At 36.9% G+C, this 19,605-nt stretch overlaps 1 protein-coding gene across 5 annotated transcripts in view; it reads left to right on the top strand.

Annotated features, from left to right (window-relative positions):
- Positions 1-18,205: 18,205 nt before the first annotated feature.
- LOC149784983 (protein YIPF3-like) overlaps positions 18,206-19,605 on the top strand; it is a 67,046-nt gene continuing 65,646 nt past the window's right edge. For 2 of the 5 annotated variants that reach the window (XM_089978652.1, XM_089978658.1), the window contains exon 1: positions 18,206-18,293. In XM_089978652.1, coding sequence (XP_089834778.1) covers positions 18,234-18,293 — 60 coding nt within the window. In that variant the 5' untranslated portion in view covers positions 18,206-18,233. Of the gene's footprint in view, positions 18,325-19,175; positions 19,195-19,605 lie in introns of those variants that run through there. The other 3 variants (XM_089978653.1, XM_089978654.1, XM_089978655.1) reach the window with 3 other exon arrangements.

Below are 19,605 nucleotides of genomic sequence, written 5' to 3' on the forward strand. Positions count from 1 at the left end.
GATAATCATTATGAAGATTATGTAACGAAATCGGGTAATCTAAATCGACTTTAACGAAATAGCTTACAACAGAAGGAATTGCTTTTCAGTTTCTCGTAGAAATTGATCAGGACCAATCCATCGAAATCCACCATAGGGCATCGCTTCTGACATTGCATAACCATAAAAATTCTTTGTGTTTAAGTAAATAATATATTTTGTTATGGAAGATCAGGATTAAAGTTAGGAATATATTTATTATTGGCAGCCGCATACTTTTTCGTGATAACACTGATTCTGCCACAGACTCCTCGCTCAATAAAATTAAACAGTCAGTTAACAGTTCTAGTTTTACGTTACTGAATTTTATAAGTGCGTCCCAACTTAATCCAGGCGCAGAGTAATATCAGCAAGGATCTAATATCAGCAAGGATCTAATCCATAATTTTTATAGCTGACTTGTCTAAAGTTTTCAAATACATCAGCGAGTAATAAGACATCAGTAATCAAATACAACTCATGGTAATCGCCATAAATGTTACAATCAAATTTATTCCAAATCATTTTCGTATTCAGATATATTTTAAATTTTAAGTTGAGAGTAAAAAGCAAATCGATCTGGTAATTGTTTTTCGCTAAACTTAGACCAATCATCAAGATATTCGTAAGGAAATATTCCTTTTTGTGTAAGCAAACTTGATTTATCACCGAAATGGTTTTTCAAATTATCGAATCTATCGCAACCTTTTACAAGTTCAAGACTTGCTCCCATAAACTGTAGGCTATCAATAAATCTCAATTTACCAAGAGGTACTGACATATACTTCTCGAAATTATTCGGAATACATTTTATATTATTATTAAATGCAGACGTTCTCGGATTTCAGGATCACCGAAAGCTTCAACCATAATATGCGAATCAAATCCACGGAAATTGTGAAGGACAACTGGAATAAATTCAGGCGCGCTATAATGCAAGTTAAATTTATCGTGGGCCGCTCAGCGATATTTGCCAGATAAATGACAGTGATCTTTCTCTCGGTCGTAGCTCAACGCAGGCATAAACGTCTTCTTCTTGTTATTAAGTTAATTGTTTCATTGACGTATTTCTTTTTAATATATTTGAAATAAAATCAACTTCGTTGATAAGCTGCTTGAGAAACCAATCTGCTGGATCTAGCTAATTTTCTTTGGATTTGCGATAAATCTTAATCTTTTTTGATAAACTTGAATCAACTGCACAAACCATCTTACATGCAACTCCACAAGGAATATGGTTTTGGGTTTTCCTCGTCGATGATCTATCATGTTTATTTTTAACACCAAGTACAGGCTGTAGCAGACGCTCGAAATCAGCATAAATTACAAATGGACCTTTCATCTTATTGTTATAGTTAAAAACTGAAATATAATTTTGCTCTTTTCAGGCATAGTTAATTGCTGCACTTCCGAGCACTATTGCAAAGGTTTCTCCAATGTTTCTTCGTTCTTAAGCATCTATAACAAAAATGTTTTTGTTCTTTATGTTTGTTGTACTGTTTTCAAACTAATTCCGTTATAATTATTAATCCTTATATAATGATCTTTTAAAAAAAACAGATTAATTGTTTTTGGATATATTCGATCGCGCTCATCAACTCCAAATACGTTTACTGAAATGTCGTTTGACTGCGCAAACTTTGGCATTTGATTTTGAGCAACGGGAAAATCAATCCCAGAAAGGTTTAACATTGAAATATATGGAATATATTTGGTAACTCGATCTGCGTTTCTGTCTTGTGGATAGCGCGCCGATAGAATAGCCCAGAGAAAACATTTATCATCGGTGTTTTTGAAATTATTGCAACATTTTTTGGCTTTTCATTTTCGCTGGCAGGTCAACGAACAAGCTTCCGTGTAACGAATTATATTTCGTAGTAAGATACGACGAAGTTACCGTTGTAGATAAAAAGATTTATGGAAGATCGCCAACTGGAAGATATGATGTGAAGTATCATCTAGCAAATAAAAAATAGCGAAGTTTGATTTTAATGTTGCTGAGCATCAAGTATTTTGGTAAATGCTCAAGCCGTTTATGAACTTATCGATACCAGGTCGACAAAAAATATAAAATTTGGTTTTATTTTCATTAAGATCTTAAATCTGATGTCTACTGCATCTGAAAGAAAATGATATTTTATATCGGTGTGCAATCAAATAAAGTGTAATTCTGTTCTTCAACAATATGAACAAATTTGCAACGAGTTCGCTTGTAAAAATCTTATAATTTGATACTTTAAATTGTCGCTGTATTCTCGCCACTTAACTTGACTTTTACTTCCTTGCTTGCTGATTACTCGTTCTATAAGAAATATGTCTTTATCTGTCTTCTGTAACTCCTGTTCGTAAAAGCTACCGATTACTTCTTCATTTGATAGATCATTCAGATTATAAGTTACTAGAATTGTCATTAATTTTTTTAATCAACAACAAATATTTATACTGTCCAGTTTCTGGAAAATCCTTTTTCAAATGGTTTTTAACTAAAGAAACTCAAACTCGATCGTGTACTCTAATATTGTGTCAGCGGAACATGTTTTCATTTACTAGTATCGGACTTTTAAATTGCATCAGTCGGTGACATCGTCCTGCCGCCAGCGGAAAGTGATTTTTGTTTTGTATTATTATATTCTGATATTTCTGGGTTTTTGTTGTTGTTGTTGTTGTTGTTGTTGTTGTAAAATGTTTATAGATCTTTTCTTTTTGCGTACGATTAAATCGTTCCACAATAACACTCTTTCTCTCGTTTCCTCTATTGTATTTACTTATATTATTTTGTTTTAGAAACTATTCAAACATTTTGTTTAAAAAATCGGAGCCAAGGCCTGTCAAAATCTTATTCGTTCGCCTTTCTGTACTTGCTATTATTTGTTTAATGCATCAATTATTGACGTACATATTTTATCAGCAACAAGTACACTAAACACGTATTCGCTAAATACATCAATATATTTCTTGTTATTGTTGTCGCTAGCAACGTTAGACATATCAGCAAGATCTACTGATCAAATGTCATCAACTGCATTTGCTACAACCTTTCGTCAAGGAAACAATTTTTAGGTTTATATGATTGAGAATCAAGATCGTCATACAGTCCTCTGAGACCGAACTTATATGTAGCTCCAATCAAACCTTGAACTAGTTTTCGATCAACGCGTTCTCGCACATTGTTAGATTGCATTTGATTAAGTTCATCTTATATAATCTTGTCACAACTGGTTTGTCACTCTCGTTGTCGCGATAACAAATACCATGACGCATCTCTATTGCGTCAACGGCGTTTTAAGATTTAGCGGATTATATGGTCCTGTATATTTAAGACCTGGGAAAGTCCAGTCGCCTTTAGGTTTCGGTAACTTGACAATAAGTTTGTGTATATCGATACCAAAACGAATTACTTCACGTTTGTTACATCGCCTGCAATAAGTTACAATTTGATCTTTACATGTCTCACTTTGAGCTATCATTCTTGCACTTAATCATTTACTAAAATCAATTTATCTGTGTCTGACAAAGTCAGCGGAATTATATCTACACCAAAAACATGCTTATCTTTCTGCCGCAACGTGCACACATACTGTATAGCGCCTATCTGTTGCTTTCTGTTTTACTCATACATTTGAGGCAATATGTTGTCATTTTATATTTAGCTGCTAGATAAAACTGCAATCTCGTCGTTGTGTAAACTTGGACGCTGATCAAATTGTAAAATAAACTTAAGAAAAGCGTTGACATTTGTTTGATAAACATAATACAATAATATCTAACAGCAGCAGTTCTAACCGGTTGTAGTTGATTAGAAGAAAATTTTTTTGTGCACTTACTTCTGATGTACTGTTTGATAACGTCACTTGGAGAATGTCCAAATGGATCAAACTAATTGTTTTTGTAAACCGCAACCCAGTGCGTTCCGGACCCATCAGCTAAATTTGGAATGATAATAACGCATGCGATGTCGCTGGCGCGCGTTGGCAATTCATCTTTAGAATATATTCAAAGAAATAGTTTTACCGAGGCAAGTCTGTCAAGTATTTCAGGGTTACTTAACTCGTGCGTGTTCAGCGTCTGGTACCTGGTAACATCAATCCCTTTGCTGTTTTCCATTTTATTGTTGTTATTCCGCAACCGTTGGCTCCAAGGCCAACCCCTAACATATTCGGAAGAAGACTTCCTGCTATTCATGCTTGGAGCGGACCGGTAAATCCGTCCTGCATTGTTTTGCGCAACACCTTTGGATTTTTCGTTCTCATTTTTGTTTTTGGCTGGTATATTTTATCTGTAGTTGTCACACAAAAAGTTTATGTTAGATGATTTGTTTATACCGGCTCCGGATACCGCCTTCGTTGCTGCTCCAGATATTGCACCAGGCATGGCTGCTAATCCTAATGTTCCGAGCACAGGCAATATTTTTGGTCATATAGTTTTTGTTAGTGTTGCCAGTGCTGGACATAGAAATTCACTTTGTCTTGCCATAGCTGTTATTTGAGACGTTGAAAGATTAAGTACAAATGATTCTCCTTTCGATGTTTTTGTCATTTGTTGTTGCAGTAACAGCAGCTTAATTGGCGTTGCTCCAATAGACGCAGCGCTGAGATTTTTTTTCTAAGAAACCGCGCCTCGTTTAGAAACCGTGGTATATAATTTTCAGAGTTGCCCTTGTGTTAAATATATTTCTTGGGCAATGTATTTCATTTTTCACATTAATTTGTCAGACAACATTTCGTTCACACTTGTAATGTCATCAAACCTTTAGTTGCATCAATTGTTAAGAACCTGTCACAGACAACAAGTGCATATGCACAATAGTTTACAGCATGACTTGCACCTAGTGTCCACGTAACTTCAATATCTGCTCCTGATCCGATAGCTTGTTCCGAATGTTTTTATACATAAAAGTAAAAGATCGGATAAAGTCTTTTAAATTCTTCTATTGGTATTTGAGTTCCGCTATCAACGTCTTGATATTTTTGCATCGCTTCCTTCAGGTACAGTTACGATAGATTTTTCTTTTCATTATCGGCAAAGTTACTTTCTATTGCTCATTCTGGATACTGTTTCGAATTTATTCTAATAAATATTCCCAGAGCATCAGATACATCAAATATAGATTTGTGTTGTGTTTGATTATTACGTAGAACTTGTTGCCGGAACACAATAAACACGCGTCTTGGTAACTGTTCGCTTGGTGCGGTTGTAATACGCCAGGTATAATCAGTTGAAATAAGAATTGATGTTTGATAAATTTTATTTTGTTCAAAATAAATCATTTTCGTATACGCCGTTCACATCATTTCAAGTTCAATCACTTTATCAATCAACTTAAGAATACCCAGAATTCAAAGTGCAAGTCTAGTAATTGCAAACTGCATCGACACCACCCTGACGCATCAGACAATCGTTATCACCAGCACGATATAGAATAAGTGTATATTTTGTTCCATTAAATACTTTGTTGTAGTCGCGAGAAATTCCAAATATAGTACTTAGCGGTAGCATGATTGTTACTTGTCTTCCGTCATTAGTTAGAGCTTTTGGTTTAGCATAACCGTCACTGTATCTTGCTTGTCTCAAGTTTGTTGCGGAAAGTCGTATCAAATCGCCAATTTCAGCAGCTACAGCAGTACCAGGATTTGCAGTAAGATTATTGTCATGAGCACCAGCAACACCACCACATGTACCAAATTCTGTAGATACTGCTTAACCTGATCCTGTATCTTTAAACCATAACATATTTGTAGCGACTGATCTTGAATAATCTTCACTAAACGAAATACGATTAAGTATATTACTTGTATCTGACAGGTGGATAGAAATATCTTCTATTGTTTGAATAGCAAGTTGATAGCGTGCACTTCTGAACAAGCTGCAGCCGTTATTAGCTACCGTTATTTCTGTATTAGTAGGTAGATCAGCGATTGGTGGAATAGCAACGACACTACCACGTACTTCAAGTACAGCCTTATGCGGTAATAGAAACATGTCTTCGTCTCGCGTGTTAAATGTCCGAAGACTAGATTTATTTGGTTCGTTTGAGTTTTCATCAAGATACTCAACGTACACACATTCATTTGCTGAATTATAGACTTCAAATTCGTCACTAAGGTCAAGATAGTTTTAATAGACATTCTTTATCTATAATTGTCACACACAATTTTTGTGTGGGATCTAAAACAATAGAGTATTGATCTGAGGTCTTGATTTATTTACCAGTTTCCGCACAATATTTTCTTCTCTTGGTGATAACAATTTCGCTATTGTTGCTACTATAGCTCGTGCTGTATCTACGGTTGGTGCAATCGTTGAAATAACTTGTTTTATATATGCGATCTGCATTGCAGATTGATCTTTGATTTTATCAGCAATCTTTTGTCCAACTGCAGTACCTGCGGCAGATGCGGCCCCAGTAGCAAATTCATTTCACGCGTCTACGGCAATTGGTGCAATTCTATTTGAAATACCGGAAACGCTTCAACAATCTTTTTAAATATATTTCCGAAGAATCGACCTACAATCTTTCTTCGATCAATTTTTCTTTGTTTCATAATTTTACAGAAGTCCATAATAAAATCAATTCACAGAACTCAGATGCAAGTAATATGTTACACTTTCGTTGTTAAGATTAAGCTGTCGTCCGGATCGATTTGCCAACTGCATTGTGATAGAAGATATTTGATTTTCTAAATTGATCAGATAATATATTATTTTAATCGGATTAAAGTGCATCAGCGAGCCAGGTAGGACGTCAGGTAAACAACTGTATATTATTTGAACTCGGCTTCCACGTGCTGAATAAGAACCAGATACAATAGAACAATAATCAGGATTGCATTTACTTACGTTATGTTAACCGGAACTTCACCTTCATGTCTCCTTTAGTGAGGCGATATCGACCGGGAGTCTTCCAAGTTCGTCGTTGATGACTGAAGTCTTTCGAACACCACTGATTGCCTGGAGACCAACTGAGAGCCCAGTCAGCATGGTTTGGACATTCCATGTACCTAGTTTGAGGATTGAAGGTTTCCTTGTTGGTTTTCTTTTGTTATTTCTTAGTGCAGTAGTTGCAGTCCGCTTGTCAGGTACTCGCGTACCTTAAGCCTTACGCACCCAGCAAGGCAGGTGAACTGTGGCGGGACGGCACCTTATTGTCCGGCGGCTGCTCAGCTTGAGGCGGGTGGTACCTGTCCAGTGAGACCTGTGGCGACTTATAACCGGTAAACTGATGCATTCCGTGTTGTGTCGACGCTGTTTAGCGAAGTTTAAGCGTCCTTTTCAGGGCGCAAGCCTGGGCAGGGTGATATGGAGAATCAGCTGTTGCCCATGCAGCTAATTCCCCCTCTCCACGTAGCTGATGGATCCAAGGGAAAGGACAAGCCGATACGTCATGGCGCCAGCTATGTCGCAGGAGTTGCCGAGATGACACTGAAAGCAATGACAAGTCGTCTTAGGGACTCCCTCTCAGGATTTTCTGTTGGGGTTTACTCCCTTAGCTATTTCAATGAAAGTGTATGGTCTTAAGTAAGTGAAGGTTTGAAATCGTAGTTTACCTTCTCCTAGATGGGCGACCATCCAAGATTAACTAGCCACATCTGCCCGAAGAGTCTGGTTTTGAGGCGCCAGAACCTCGCCTCTCATCCTTTCTCCAGTCAGTTTAAACAGGTTTTGTCACTCGTGAAGGCCTTGGGTTCCAAGGGCTGTTATCGCCGGAGGCGGATGTCGGAGATAAGCACACACTTCCCTTTTAAATCCCCCAATGGCTTGCGCCTGAAAGAGCCTCTGACAACCAAATCCAGCTCCAGACCTTCACATATGGCTATCTTTATACTAATATATATGCCAGTCAGTAGACTAAGATACTATTCAGGTATCCTTGCCTCTTCACATAGAGTCGTCTCTCCCATATAGTTGTATATGGTATAACGGTACCAATTGCGCAAGTCCAGGTGGGCGGAGCTTAAGGTGTATGGATCATTGTATTCAGAATTAAAGAACAACACTAGCTGTGATTGGTGCATTACGTAAGAGTTGTACTTTCTGTTTGGCTTAAAAAAATGTTGAGCCTCTTGGCAACATGTGAGTTTGTGTTAATTTCTATCTAGATCATATTTTGTATTTTTTATGATTTTTTTAAAATATGGTACACATGGCTGAAAATGTGCTTGTTGTGACTAGATAACTCTTACCCCTGTCTAGTTCCAGTAGAGTTATCTCTCTTAAATGCAATGGAGTACCTGGTTATGTCATTGTCAAATTGACAATCTAGCATTGTTCTATATGACAGTGTGTGACATGCATGCCCAAGTAGGACAGAAAGTATATTTATTTCACAAAACATTAGCATTGAGGTATATGGAGAAGCAATTGGTACCGTGATACCATATGTGATTCTGGTAATGACCCATAATGGCTTGATATTTACAAAGAAGTTTGGATTAAACAGCTGCTGAAAATGACCGTCTAGGAATCCAATGCTACCCACATCTTTTCGTAGATCTATATTCGTTCACCTTAAAAGTGGGATCCTAATGGCGGAGCTAAACAGACCGAACATTAAAAAAAAAAACCAGAACAAAATTAAGAGCGTTGCAAGTTAACACTATAAGAAAGGACCCAAGGAAAAAAAGAACTAATGCAAGAATGAGGCAATGTCACTAAAACGCGGACATGTTCATGAAAACGTCTCTCAGGTCAGTGACAGTTTCTCCTGCTACATCTTTACGATGATGCCGACCGAACCTTATTTAAGTCCAGTACTTCATAATTCGAAAATGAAATGGAAACTCATTTTTAAAGAAATGTTTTCTTCTATTCTTTTACTGCTCTCTCTGCTGCTGCTGCTGCAAAAAAGTATTCTTTCATAAGATAAAAGTCTAAGACAGAACAGATATGTTACAAGTGAACTGGATTTGTCCAAACAAGAAATGACATGATTTAGTAAATTGAAAACACCTCATTGTCGAGTGGTGTCCAAAGTTAACTTGGAACGAAGTCCAGACAATAAATGGAGACGAATTCCAGAGTAAAAATGAAAAAGTGTTGAAATTTTTTTTACGTCAGTTTGTTTTTTCTTGCAACAAAAATGTACATAATTCATAAAGTCATCACTGACAACGTCAAAACAAACCTTCACCAAAAATAGGAAACAAAAGACTGCCTCCTCGTTTGGCTAATCATTAGAATGCTTTGTCAGAACTGACCATATCCAATGCTCTGAATCGAAAACAATTCATTAAATAAATACTGTGTGTGAATGTTATTTGAAAGGAACGGTGCTTTTGATCAGGATACAAAAATAGCGACAAGAGCGATATCAACACCTCCTTCGCCAAATGATGAAAAAGAAAAGTGTCATCACTCAAAGAAAAACAAAATGTTGGTTCAACAAGGAAGATTTTTTACCCATGTATATAGAATGACTGTTAAAAGTGGCTGCTCATTTGTTAGGACCTCTTTTAGGAATAGTGGTGAGATGATGATGATAAGAAGATAGAAACAACAACGCGTTTCTGGAAAGACATCACACTTGTACTCTTGTATTTACTGAATATCACAATTTAAGTTTAGTTGCTTACAAACGCTGGCTGGAACTCCATCGTTGGTACGAACAACGGACACTCCAATCCTCCCACTCCCACCCTCACCGAGAAACGAGTCATTGTACATGTATTTTCTCTCAACTACTGAACTAACAAAGACTGAATTTGCTGTTTGTGGATTTTGATGTCGGGTACAAGGTCGAAAAAGATTCTCAAATGAATTTTTACATATGTATCCTGTCAACGGAGGAGTCGCTCGATAACTGGGACATGGTTCAGGAGATATGCTAAAATCAGCTTTTCGCACGGCACCCATCCTAAAATCAACGTGACTTGTGGATTGCAAGCATTAAAAGACGCAAGGAAAAGAAATTCTCCAAAACGTAATCCTGAAAAATGTTCGTGAAAGCAGAAATGGACTGCTTTAAACTGGCAAAGGACTCCTATGGTGCTGATACGCTCGTATAAATTCGCTTCACACTTCTTGCCGTGACAGTGCTTCCTCCTCCATACCGCAGTAATTACAAAGCAGAAAGGAGCGCCGAAAACGATTCAGAATTCAGACACACGTTCAGAAAGAGAATAAGGAAAGAAGAATACATGTAAGGGAATTCTACGTTTCTGTTTTATTACTAAGTGAAAATGATGCTCCGATATTCTTGTGAATGTTCCAATTCAGAACTCGATATGTTTGCCATGCCACCGACTATGATGAAGATGTTAGAATCCCAATGGGTAGAATTTCATAGAATTTAAAATCAAATGAAAACTGAATATGATTTCGATCTTACTTGTACTTAAACGTTAAGATTTTCAAAAACGAACAACAGCAATATAAGCGTCGGTGACAGGGTAGCTCCCGTCGACAATTCTATAGGTTCGCTTTTCAATGGAGTGGATTTTTACTAACTAGTCAGCAGATGCGTGGACATTTATCTTTGTCGGGCTTACCTGGAAAATCTCTTGTCATATGAAAAGGAAGCCAAGAGCACAACAGGATGCTTCAGTGGTATGGAAACTTGACATGTCGGACATGTTTCACGACACATGGTTGACTGCTGATGACGATTGTCACAATGTTGGATTTAATGACCTCCGAAAGAAAATCATAGTTTTGAAATGATGGATCCTTTGCATTTGGACGTATATTTGCAAGACAAGTATTTGTTGTCAATAGTGGATGTACGCAAGAGGCTGTATCGTAGCAGTACCGTGTTTCATTGGATGGTTACAGAATAAACAATAACAGAACGGTCATCGAGTAAGCCTGACTTTACGTGCGACGTGTAGAAGTGGTACACGATAACAGTCAAACTCTGAACAGAACGAGTGGAAATCAAAACCTTCTCCATTGTCCCTGGACTCAGAACCAACATCAAAGATCGTGTTTTCTATGGTCATCTGCCAAAATGTTTGTTTATCGGCATCATCAGCTATCGATCAAAATCCTTTCGATTTCCAATGTGTCCAATTTTGGAGTCACCCGAAGTCTCCAAACGTTGTGTAACCGAACTTTGCCCACAACAATTAATCGATATCTTACTTAGTCCTACTTGAAGCCAAGGGTCGGTTGGGTACCAGCAATAGCCACAGTATTTCGTACGACGATTATGCTGGATGATATGCTTTGTGGTGCTTTGTTTTCACTCCAGAAAAAAATCTGTAACAAAATATCCCTTTCCACCCTATAAAATCATGCCAACATCGTGTGGTAATTCGGTTTGCAGCACCTCTGGCGAACAAACTGAACGTAGGTTTGTATGCAGAATTGAACCATACTCTGGAAATCATCAGTTTGAGAGTAGGGGTCCTATACCCTTAGAAACAAAAGATGGAACACAAACCTATGTAGATAGGCGAAGAGAATTGTTTCTATCCAGAACAGCAATGAAAGTCACAGAACACGAGTGAAGAAGACAGAGATAGTTGTGCTATAAAGATTGCCAGAATAAGAACAGCACTTAGTCTTCTGTTTTTTTGCTCGTGTCACAGCTGAAAGAACGACATGCCTTCTTAGAAATAACACAATAAATGTTTGATGATCGGTCCAGGAGACAAGTTGATAGAGTACCTGGAAGATCCACAGACCTTTATCTCAGGAGAGAAGATTCTGAAATTGTAGTTTAAAGACCTGAGCGACTATTTAATTCCTCCATTTATTTCTCTCTAGATGAAACAGATCGAAGCTGCCTTGCAACTGAATAACGAGACTTCTCGCTCACTGACTTACTTGACGGGTAGTTTAATGGAAAATATCAAGAGGGAAATGATGAATTAACATTACTAGTGGAAAAAGAAGAATGATACCTGGTAGCTTTATTACTTTCTGACTTACAATTAGTTCACAGCCTCTTGGAATCCAAATGTGTATGCCTAAGAAAAACTTTCACATCGAAAACAAAATGACGTTAAGGTCTATAACACCAAAAGAGACGATAGCCGTCGACCACGATCTCATTGGTTGTCCGTCTCTTTACCAAAGACCGAAGTGTGGAATACTTTGATTCTTATGGATTACCTCCTCTGAAACGCGACCTCGTCGACTTTAGGAAAAGAAATTGTGTATCTATTCAGTTCAAAGGTCAAATTCCATAGTGTGTGGACACTATTGTGTATATGTTTTTCTTCTTTATCAACGCAAGTCTTTGATTTTCCTTAGGACATTTACTAACTTGCTTTTACCGTAAAAACTCTTGCAACGATGATGCAATGGAAAATGGGTTTTGTGAACATTATAGATATATATTTCCTTTAAGAATGAAACGTTGTGTATTTCACATAGTAATTAAAAAGTAGATGGTGCTGGATAGTAACCAAGAGTGTGTCTTGAATAGTAATCAAAAGTAGGTGCTAGATAGTAACAAAATGATTGTTTTGTATACTAATCTAAAATTTGCAGTTGGATAGAATTTTTTTAAAAACTGTGACGTTGCATTTCCCGTAGTGACCTATACATTTTTAAGATAGAAACCGGCTTGAATAGAATATTTTTACATTAACATTTACGTGGTGCGTTATATTTTTTAAAGATAGAAGCAGTCTATAAAGGACTCAAATATAAACTTAAGGCGTAGTGTTCAATTCCTCTTATGTCGTAAATTTACCCCCCCCCCGTTAAACTTTTTAACAATACATGTCCCCTTGTACCCTATAAATATTTCAACATGGAAACGGTCAATAATTACACATTTTAACATTACCATTCCCGTCGTGTCCTATACATCTTTTAACATGGAAACGTCCTATAAAGCCTCAAATGTAAATCTACTGCGTAATGTTAAATATCTATTATGGCCTAAACCGTCATGCAAATGTTAAACATATGGACAATTTAACATGACATTTCCCCTTGTGCCTCATATCGCCACCCTTATATAAACCTACAGCATAATGTTAAATCGTGTGGTACCGCCAACTGCCACATATTTATTACTTGTATTAGTATCCATCTTGGTACTGTTCATATGACTGCAGTGAAACAATGTCTCCTTGCCACTGATTATCTTCATGACTGACAGAAACCCTTTTGACGTGGAAATATATGTGTTGCTTGCAATGGTAAGTATACTATTCAATTAACCATTCTTTCCACGCGCTATAATTTATTTTCTTATTGCCCCCATTTAAATAAGTCATACGATTTTTTAAATATTCGTGTAAGAAATCGGACTTTCAGGACGTTAGTAAAAATAACTTAAACGCTATTCTTTATCTTCCCATTCAATGTCCATCTTTGGTGAGGATGCGCTATTTCTGAGGTCAGCCAGTAAAAAAAAAACCCCAAACAAATAAAAAACAAAACAAAAAAAACCCCAAAGAACAACAAAGCAAAACAAACAAAATATCCATAAATTAATTTGTGCCCGATATATTCTGTTTATTACCAATCCAACAGGGCGGCCGTCTATAACAGGTACTTTTATAAAGTAATAAATTTGGAGTATGCGCATTTTGTTATAGCGCCCCGTTTTAAGGAATTCTTTGTAATTACTTGTCTGATTATTGGAGTTCAGTGCATTGAAAATATTCCTTAGCCCGAAATAATTAGCCAATTACTAGGAACAAACATCGTGGAGTGAGGTATTAGAGAGTTTCCATGATGCCATGGTTCACTAGTAGTGAATTCAGGTCCAAACCAAATGAGTGTCCATGAACAATCAAGTCCCTACCAGAATCTAGTGGTGTACATTGGTGGTGTGACTGCAGTTGCAGTATTTACGGTAGTAAACCTGTAAATTACACAATCGAATCAACAGGAAGGGACTTAGCACATACGGTTTATGTCAGCATGGTGGCAAATGTGATGCAGTTGTATTGGCGAAATGTGCCTGGAAATCGTAGGTTGACTGGTCTAAGGTGGCGTAGCTGAAGTAGTTCCCTGTATTAGGGGACAGTTATATAGTTTCTACGGCGTGAATTGGCGGTACAGAAACCTAACGTAGAGAAACCATGCAGATGTGCGGTTGATAGATACTTGGCAGGTTGTGAGATCTGTAGTCTTGCATTGGTTAGAGTAAAATTTATGTATAGAACGGACACGTCGGGCTTTCTAATTTACAGCTGAAGTTGTATGGAAGTCTTTGGAAATTTGGGGTAAGGTTATGACTTCTAGCGGGAATCGCGCCAGGGTTTGACACCGCTCAGTCAAGTAAAGACCCCTGGCTTGTAACAAATTTAATAATTTAGAAACATTTCTTGAAACATATAAATGGTTTGTGATTCGTGCTTTAGTTTTGTTGGCCATTTATATGATTGACTGCTGCAGTTACTTCATACACAAAAATTACCGTGTGCTGTTTTAAGTAGAACCTTCCTGTTTTCATAAACTCGAGCTCGTCATAGATTGGTCTTGTAAACTTTACGAGATATTAAGGTTGGAATGTGTCTCAGCTGAATACAAGATAGGTTTGTTTCATTATTTATATTTTATAGGGAGAAAATAATCAATTTAGTGTTCACAAACTGGCTTCCTTTTCTTGCTGGTCCAGTACTTTATCATTTTAATTTTAATGTCTAAGTACTTATACGAAAACACTAAATATTTTCAAACAATATAAGCGGTCTAGTGACTTTTAATTTATAATTTTTAAAAACATACAGCAAATATGTATTTCAATGTTAGGAATCTCGGTCTTAAAATATATAACAAAAAGGAAGTGAAACCAACACTTTAGGTAAAATTCAGCAAACAATTTGTCTCTCTAGTGGAAAGTTAAATGACACATACATTATTATGAATTAAACCCCAAATAACACTGGTCAACAGTGAAATCATTACTGACTTGAAAAGGCCCTAATCTGTAGTATTTTGGTGTGCCGAACACGAATATAACCGTGAAAAATTTGTATTGGCTCTCGTTTCGAAGATATTCATATACCTCATTTTCTATGTTTCACTGTGTAAATTTCTCCAGTAGGACTGCAGCAACATCCGGAATAATGATGTAACATTGCATAATACCATCATGCTCACATCATCCACAGTTGATTGCATCATTTTCTGATGCAATGCAATACTAATGCCATGCGGCTGCTGAAGTAAGTTGACGTCAGCAGTGTACTATACATGTGTAGGCCTATTATACTAATGCCAGGCGGCTGCTGAAGCTGACGTAAGCAGTGTACTATATAAAGCCCAATCAGATAGGTTCAGCATTTAAAATATTTTAGACGTTGTGCGAGACAGTTCAAGCTACTGTTACATAAAACTTATTATTTTATCCATTTACGTACAATAAAGAACAGTAATGCCTCGAAAGTGTGTTAATACCGCGGACAATTTTTGCTATATTTGTGGGGAAGTGACATTTGCCAACCAGAAGAAAAGTATCAATTCTCAAGTGAAGAAGGCATATCATCTTTACTTCGGATGCAAGGTTGGTGACCAAGACAAGCCTTGGGCTCCGCATATATGCTGTGCTACATGTACAACACAGCTTTCACAGTGGTTGAATTGCAAAAGGTCATCAATGCCGTTTGCAGTCCCAATGGTGTGGAGAGAGCCAAGCAACCACCTAAATGACTGTTACTTCTGCTTGGTTCCTCCTCTTTCCGGCGGAATAACGAAGCGAAAGAAGTCGAGAATAGTCTACCCAAACATTCCGTCTGCATTGAGACCAGTTCCACATGGTGAGGGACTTCCTATTCCAGAACCTCCAGCAGAATATTCTCTTGATTCATCTGACGAAGACAAAGGTGAGTCGACCTGTTCTTCTCCTGGTCCATCAGCATGCAGTGATCCAGATTTTCACTGTGGTGCATCATCAACCCCACACAGAATAACACAGGAAGAACTAAATGACCTGATTCGTGATTTGGACTTATCAAAGAACAAGGCAGAATTGCTAGGATCAAGACTCCAACAATGGAATCTTCTAGAAGAAGATGTCACAATTACTGCATATCGAAAGCGCCACCAGCAATTGGAGCCTTTCTTCAGAAAGGAAAGTAATCTGATATTCTGTTCCGATATTGAGGGCCTCATGAATGCTTTAAAAATCACTCATGACCCACAAGAATGGAGACTATTTGTGGACTCTTCGAAACTGAGTCTCAAGGCTGTGCTTTTGCACAATGGAAACATTCTTCCATCTATTCCAGTAGCGTATGCTGTCCACATGAAAGAGACATACGATAACTTAAGGCAGCTACTGAATTCCATTGAGTATAACAAGTACAGCTGGCACCTCTGTGGTGATTTGAAGGTAGTTGCCCTTTTAATGGGACTGCAGCAAGGATATACAAAATACATGTGTTTCTTATGCGAGTGGGATAGCCGAGCAAGGGAAATGCACTACATGAGGAAGGAATGGACTCACAGGCAGAATGTAGCCATTGGAGAGAAGAATATCCAACACCCAGCTCTGGTTGAGGCTCAGAAAATCTTGCTACCACCCCTTCACATCAAACTAGGTTTGATGAAGAACTTCGTGAAAGCCATTGACCGGACTTTGCCAGCATTCCGATACCTGCATGAAAAATTCCCTCGACTCAGCGAAGCAAAGATTAAAGAGGGAGTTTTTGTGGGTCCTCAGATTCGAGAGCTTTTCAAAGATGACCGGTTCAACAACTTGCTGGAAGGTGACGCGAAACAAGCATGGAATGCTTTTCGCCTAGTTTCTACAAACTTCCTCGGAAATGTTAGGGCAGAAAACTATAAGGAACTAGTAGAAGACATGTTGATGAAGTATAAGAAACTTGGCTGCAATATGTCTCTAAAGATTCACTTCCTTCATTCCCATTTGGATTTCTTTCCTAGCAACTGTGGTATTGTTAGTGATGAACACGGCGAACGTTTTCATCAAGATATCGCAACAATGGAACAAAGATACCAGGGAAAATGGTCCACTACAATGCTGGCTGACTACTGCTGGACACTCCTCAGAGATGCTCCCGAACAGCTGTACAAGAGACAGGCGAAGAAATCTAAGATGTAGTCAATGACTTGATTTTTTATAGGTAGGCTATTACAGTTGACCTTTTACTATTGGAATGCATTTCGTTATGTAAACATTAATTTCTTGCAGATTACAAAAAAACTAGAGCCAATTTTGCAATTTGACTGTCATATTCGTGTTCAGCACATAAAAATTGATAAGAATTGACTAATTTTATTTCAGTAACATGACTTTTGTAAAAATTTGTTGTCCAGTGTAATCCTAAATGCCATGTCATAAGACCAAAGTATAGAATGATTCGAATGAACTCAAATAGTCTTGAATGTCCTGATGTACCACAATGATATAGTTTAGAATGTCTTTCACTGAATTCTAAATGATCCCAAAGTATTGTTTTAATGCCAAAATTTAATAGGCACACAGTAATAAAAATGAACAATTGAAATAATTCTTCTAGAATAATATCTGATCACTAGTACAAATGATTCCAGAAACTGATAATAAAACATAAATGAATAAGTATTTTTTCTTCTCCAAATCAAACTATATATACACAAATAAACTTGACCTGCGACGTAATAGATTTCATACGGAAACCCTCTCTTAGTCATGAACAAGAACAGGTACTGGATTCATGTAAACATCTTGTTTACTTCTTAGAATCGTGTAAAAAATCAGCTATGCATTTATTCCACAATCCTCTATTAGGGAGTGAAATTACTAACACTGTATAGATAGACATAACATCAAAAGCACTGGGTCAAAAAAGATCGTTTTGGTATGTGAAATAATAGATATGACAAGAAAAGTGATAAACAGACTGAAAATGGAATCGATGGATTCCAAAGTGTTTGTGCTTATCTCACATCAGTATTGCGCTGTTGTTTGTCTTTTTTCTGTCACACACACACACACACACACACACACACACACACCTTTTCCTAATTTGTAGAAGGGAATTGTGTGCTGCTAATAGTTTCTTTTTTTACTGACAAAAGAGAATGACTGAGGTCACAAAAGAAAGTAAAGAACAGCTACAACGATGCGATAAAAAAGAAGTAAAAATAGAGAAATCCCAAACCATGCTAATATGACACGGGCTATTGATGTGATTTGCCTATAACTTCCACTCGAGACAGACTCAAGATAGTTTTGCACACACACTGATTATTTTCCAGACACACAATTTTTCTCTTTTCATTTTCTTGTTTATTTATTTTTTTTTTTTTCGTTGTTATCGGGATCGGAATCGGAAAACTTACCAGATATTCGCCCTTATAAAGTTATGGGAGAGAACTCTGTCAAAGTAAAAATGGCTGACACGTCAACCTGGCGTAATCAAGAAGTGTGTAAAGCTTTTGGGTGCTAGTTTATACGTAAAAAACATAATATCTGTATTCTAAGTTTGTTATAAACTTGCCATAAACGTTCACGTATATCAGTACAAAGTGTTAAGTGATTAGTGTAAATGTTTGCTGTTGAGAAAGCCGACTTTGTTTTCGATGAGAAGTAATGTAAGGGTACATTAACATGAACCAGTCATTTTTTTAATTTGAAAGATAACTCAGTCAAAATTTGCACACATGTAATGTTATTTGAAAGATGCATACGAAAGTTTATTTTATGAAAATATGTAAGAAATTGTATGTTTTATGAATTTGTTTCAAGCAATGTCGATTTAATACAGTTTAAGAATGACTTATTTTTGTGCCAAAAAGTGGTACCATACCTACTGTAGTCCTACAGTGTAAGACATAGCACATGCTGGTTTTGTTTTAGTGCTATGTCTTACTATCCAAATAATGGCCTTGCATAGCGTGTTCTGATGTCGTTGACATCGGAACGAGTAGTCAAAGTTTCAGGAATAGCTCACATTTGGCAGCATATATAAACACTCTTCCACTAATTTATGTGTAATTACTATACTTACTGAGATGTCTTTATCCTGGCAGAATACATACATTTGAATTTTTTGCAATGCGATGGTAGTCGAGGTATGCCAAAGTATGTTTAAGTAGGTTTATGTGGCGGATATGTTTTTTGAACGAAACGAAACGTTGCTTTACAGTTCCAATAGACATAATATATTTTTATTTGTTTCATTAAAGATAATATTTCAACTTAATCCGATTTCAGCATTCCCGGCTTTCATCGCTTTCCATTCAACTGAAATGTAGGCCAGCAAAGCTTGAAAACAGGTTCATTTCTTTGTGAGAATTTGAATGTATTAGAGAAAAGACATCAGAGTAAGTAAAGTCTGACTAAAACATTATGACTTTACTTTGTAGAAAAGTGCTGTTATTTTAGTTGCCAGTTGTGTGAGATATTCCTAAAAATTTGACTTTTGTTACAATGTTAGTTGACATCAAAACACACTACACGGTGCTGATAGTTAGGCAGTACCTGACGCCCAAAACATAAATATCAGCATCAAGGTCTTACATGTAGGACTAGTACCATACCCAGCGTTTTTTTATTTGTAGAGATATCAAAACCAAATTTTGCACATTCATAAAGATTATTTAGCTGTTTATAAAATGCTATTTATTTTTTTTAATTTGGACCACAAATAGATTTTCTTGCTCTTTTAATATAATTATAGCAATTTTAATGTCCTTTTTGGTTACTTTGGGACAAATGAGCCAGAGACACAAAAT

This window comes from Sinohyriopsis cumingii, chromosome 13 (assembly GCF_028554795.1).
Source record: "Sinohyriopsis cumingii isolate HCF-2022 chromosome 13, ASM2855479v2, whole genome shotgun sequence".
Lineage (NCBI taxonomy): Eukaryota > Metazoa > Mollusca > Bivalvia > Unionida > Unionidae > Sinohyriopsis > Sinohyriopsis cumingii.